General features: G+C 44.3%; 1 protein-coding gene across 2 annotated transcripts in view; it reads right to left on the bottom strand.

The window, feature by feature from the left end:
* The window catches only part of PARP8 (poly(ADP-ribose) polymerase family member 8), a 427,949-nt gene extending 425,193 nt beyond the window's left edge, over positions 1-2,756 (bottom strand). For both annotated transcript variants that reach the window (XM_082252530.1, XM_082252529.1), the window contains exons 1-2: positions 2,001-2,756; positions 1,079-1,133 (exon numbers count right to left, since the gene is read on the bottom strand). In XM_082252530.1, coding sequence (XP_082108656.1) covers positions 1,079-1,133; positions 2,001-2,091 — 146 coding nt within the window. In that variant the 5' untranslated portion in view covers positions 2,092-2,756. The remainder of the gene's footprint in view (positions 1-1,078; positions 1,134-2,000) is intronic.
* Between the last annotated feature and the right edge of the window lie 2,091 nt (positions 2,757-4,847).

Raw genomic sequence — 4,847 nt, 5'->3', positions numbered from 1 at the left:
CTGTCTGTTAGAGGGACATTCTGACATTCTTACTACCAACGTAAGGTGCCTTGCTCCCTCTGACCCTCAATAAATTGGTGTAAGCATTGGTTCCCCTAGATGTGAAAAAAATTTCAGGGGTTCCCCTGGGGTAGAAAGGATGAGAAAGTAAGAATTAACAGAAACCCTACATTTTCAGAAACAGCCTTCTCAACCAGGGATCCCTGGAACCCTATGGTTTATCCAGAGTTTGCTAGGGGTTCCTTGAGTTACCTCTCATTTGATGGTGCCTGCATATCTTCAGGACCACCACCACTTTGCATGGCCAGCTGCATGACACAAATAATCTATCTGTAAGAGGAGCATTCTGACCATCACTATAAAAGGGGGGCATTTTTACAATTGTAAGGTTCTTTTCCCCCACTGACCCACAATGGATTGGTGTAAGCATGGGTTCCCCGAGATGTGAAAATAATGAGGGGAAAAGGGGATACGCCTGTATTAGGCCCCCTTTTCCTTATGGGATCGTGGCAGTTAAATAATAGGACAATACTTCAGGCAGTTAAAAATTAATAATTCAGGGCTTTTTAGTAGAGGTTTCAAAAGGGCATTAATTGATTGGTTAGTTAAACTTAACATATTGGGATAGGTCAATAAAGCAGGTGACCAATGAAAATTCAGGAAATGTTAAATTTTTCTCTATAAATAAGGGCAGCACTCCACTTTACAGTGTCTTAGTTTTTTGTTATGTCCAGGTTAATAAAAAATACTGCCTGCAATCCCATTTCAAGGGTTGGGGTAGAAAGGTTAATAAAGGCTGGTTTAAGGTCTACCAGTTCTTTCATTTAAACCCACTGCTAATAATTATTTTCTAAGACACACCAAAGCAGTGTTGTCACCACAACTTGCAGCCAGTATGTGACTTCATACATCCCCCTATCTCTGCTTTACCTTCAGCTATTACTAGACTTAGCGTAGCTTTTGTTCAAGCTTTCACAAGCAACATGAGAAGAGGTGGTGCCATGGCAACAACAGTCAATGCATAACACAGGGCCCAAGACATTCTTTGGATAAAATATAGAATATGTGCACTGTGTACCTTTTGGTGCCACCTAGGAAGGTAAAGGTGAAAGTGGAGTCCGAGTATTTGAAATCTAGAAGGAAAAGAAAAAAAAAAAACACAACATGAAATGATAAGATATTCCCAGTTGTCAGCAGCAACCCTCCCACCTCCTCCACTGATGAGGTAAGCAAGCTATAGGCACCTTACATTGCAGGAAACCCCTATTTCAACAAGTGCACTGGTGCCATGGCAACCGGAGGAATTTCAGCTGTCAGTGAAAGCAACAACACAGCACATCTATAGTCCTATAGACCTATACGTATCATGCAAAGGCAATACACAGAGGAAAAGCAAGCTCTGTTTTCTTACACATGCCATAGATACAAGAAAATGTGATCCTGTACAGAAACAATAAAGGATTCATAAATGGGAGGAGGACGGTGGTATGATCTGTCATTAACCGTGCTTCCTTCTATCGGTATGGTAACTGCTAATAATTATAGAAATTGTATTAATAATAATATGTGCATATTTGGTAAAAGATTGGGCTTATTAATACTGGCACAAAGACCCCCTTGGCGTTGACCAACTACACCAAATTTTCCAACATCCGATGCTCCCCCACTTGCGAACCGCCTCCGATTCTACCCGATTTGCCTATTCCAAGTCCCGGCAGCCCATCAAAAACCAGCTTTCGGGCTGCTCGGCGTGCGCAAGCTAACGCGCGCTGCTTATGGATTGGTCGCTCGTGCCGTACCCTTTTGCACTATTTGAATCCGGTCGCCACAGTTCTAATAAAAAGACACTTCAGATAAATAAGGCGTTATGTGACCAAATCAGCCCTGTAATTGTCAGCCCATGCCCTGACGACAAGCAGAGAGAAGGGAGGGAGTCGGAGGAAGGTGGATGAAGGAGGGGGGGGGGGGGATGCAATGCCTTGTCGCCCCCGATAACTCACCTGAAAACAGGCAGTCCTTTTCCGCCTTGCACTTTTGGATGACAATGTCGATATCCTTCTGAATCCTCTCTTGCCTTGAACACATCCCCATGAAATACACTCCCTGGGAAAGCAGCTTTATCGTCCCCCCAGTACAGCGGAATAACACAAACAGATAACAAGCCTGTGTGGCAGCTCTTTGGGGGTCTCGCCAAGACGGTTGCTGTAGCTGGAGGATGGGGATTGGGCTGCTAATGATTCTGCTGCTCCTTCTCCTTCTTCTGCTGCTGCTGCTGCCGCCGCTTTATTGCAATTTCCTCTCCTGACAACAGCCTGTGAGTTGATGAAAACCTCCCCCGCAGACAAACGCTTGTCAGTAGCAGTGCAATAGAGAGAGGAAGTGAATAATAACAATCATCAGCAGCTCACAGCAAGAGGGCGAAAGAGAGAGAGAGAGAGAGAGAGAGAGAGAAGGAGAGAGACAGAGAGAGAGAGGAGAGCAGACACAGGAGGAGAAGTAGAGAGGCAGCACCGAGCAGGGAGGGAGGGGGAGAGCTGCAGCTAGTGGACATACAGCCAGAGCTGGCAATACAAACCCAACACAGGGGAGGCATTGGAACTTTAATGGGTTGTCACCCTTACCATAGGAAATGCTTTACGTTAAGGGGCACTTCATTAATTCTTTGTAAGCTCTCACGAGCAGGGCCCTCCTGATCCTGTTACTGTACCTTCTCCTTTTATTTTGTAAAGCGCTGCGCAAACTGTTGGCACTATATAAATCCTGTATTATAATAATAATAATAATAAGGCCGATTCGGCTTCCAGGAACGGTGCATATACACACACACACGTTATTATCCTGGGGAAACACGGACACGGCCCCTTGCTACAGTCACACCCACAGGCACGCAGGCAAGATGTGTGTGGGAACATGGAGCTGCCTGACTCATCCACAGCAGGGTCATACACAGATCAGCTGTGGGCTTCTTCGCCCATACGGAAGAAGCCATGCTGGAAAGGTTGCATTGGCATCACAGATTTCTTAAATGCTATGGCAGTGATGAAAGCCAGGGAGGCAACGATCATATTCTTCTTTTTTTGCATGACCCCGCGTAACCCCAACGTTCTAGATGTTCCACGGCCGTTGATACAATGATGAGCACGGGATGCTGTCTGGGGCTATATCCCTAGGGTGAACGTAAATAGAAAGAATCCAGCGAAACCCATACAGCAAAAGGCCACGTCAACAGCGGGAGCGAGGGTGAAGTGGCACATGCGCCACCATAACATAAATACAAAAAATGCAATATGTTTTTTTTTTTTCTAAGAACATTTTTATTGAAAAATATGAAAGATGTACAATACAGGTGCATAAACAGGCATGGGACATATGCCAATACAAAATGCAATATTAAAAGCACATCATCCTAAAAATGCAGACAGGACATTTATTGATCACCCATCAATAATTGCAAGCCACTTTGGACCTTTCTCTCGGAGGTGAAGTGACAGATCTCACCTTCATAGCATAGGTCCGAAAAATGCAATATCACCAGCACACCATCCTAAAATTGCAGACAGGACCTTTATTGATCAGCTATGGAAAGTGAAAATGCAAAGACACTTAGGACCTTCCTCTCGGAGGAGAAGTGACTGATCGCACCTTCAAAACATAGGTCCAAAAAATGCGATACCACCAGCACACCATCCTAAAAATGCAGACAGGACATTTATTGATCATCCATCAAAAGTGACATTGCAAGACCACTTAGGACCTTCCTCTCGGAGGTGAAGGGACGGATCGCACCTTCATAACATAGGTCCGAAAAATGCGATACAACCAGCACACCATCCTAAAAATACAGCCAGGATGTTTATTGATCAGCTATTGAAAGTGACAATGCAAGGCCACTTTGGACCTTTTTTTCAGAGGTGAAGTGACGGATCGTGCCTTCATGACATGGGTCCGAAAAATACGATAGCACCAGCACACCATCCTAAAAATGCAGCCAGGACATTTATTGATCAGCTATGTAAAGTGAAAATGCAAGGCCACTTAGGAACTTTCTTTCGAAGGTGAAGTGACAGATAGCGTCTTCATAACATAGGTCAGAAAAATGTGATACCACCAGCACACCATCCTAAAAATGCAGACAGGACATTTATTGATCACCCATCAATAGTGACATTGCAAGGCCACTTTGGATCTTTCTCTTGGAGATGAAGTGACGGATCGTGCCTTGATAACATAGATCCGAAAAATGTGATAGCACCAGCACACCATCCTAAAAATGCAGACAGGATATTTATTGATCACCCATGAATAGTGACATTGCAAAGCCACTTTGAACCTTTCTCTTGGAGGTGAAGCGATGAAATGTGTCTTCATAACATAGGTCCGAAAAATGTGATACCACCAGCACACCATCCTAAAAATGCAGACAGGACATTTATTGATCACCCATCAATAGTGACATTGCAAGGCCACTTAGGTCCTTCCTCTCGGAGGTGAAGTGATGGACCCCACCTTCAAAACATAGGTCTGAAAAATGCGATACCACCAGTACACCATCCTAAAAATGCAGACAGGACATTTATTGATCAGCTATGGAAAGTGACATTGCAAGGCCACTTTGGATCTTTCTCTTGGAGATGAAGTGACGGAGCATGCCTTCATAACATAGATCTGAAAAATGTGATAGCACCAGCACACACTTTTCTAAAAATGCAGACAGGACATTTATTGATCACCCATCAATAGTGACATTGCAAGGCCACTTAGGACCTTCCTCTCAAAGGTGAAGTAACGGATCACACCTTCATAGCATAGGTCCGAAAAATGCGATACCACCTGTACACCATCCTAAA

The sequence above is a fragment of the Pelophylax lessonae genome (genome assembly GCF_965119305.1).
Source record: "Pelophylax lessonae genome assembly, chromosome: 1".
Classification (NCBI taxonomy): Eukaryota; Metazoa; Chordata; class Amphibia; order Anura; family Ranidae; genus Pelophylax; species Pelophylax lessonae.
This window is presented reverse-complemented; position numbering and strand designations above follow the sequence as displayed.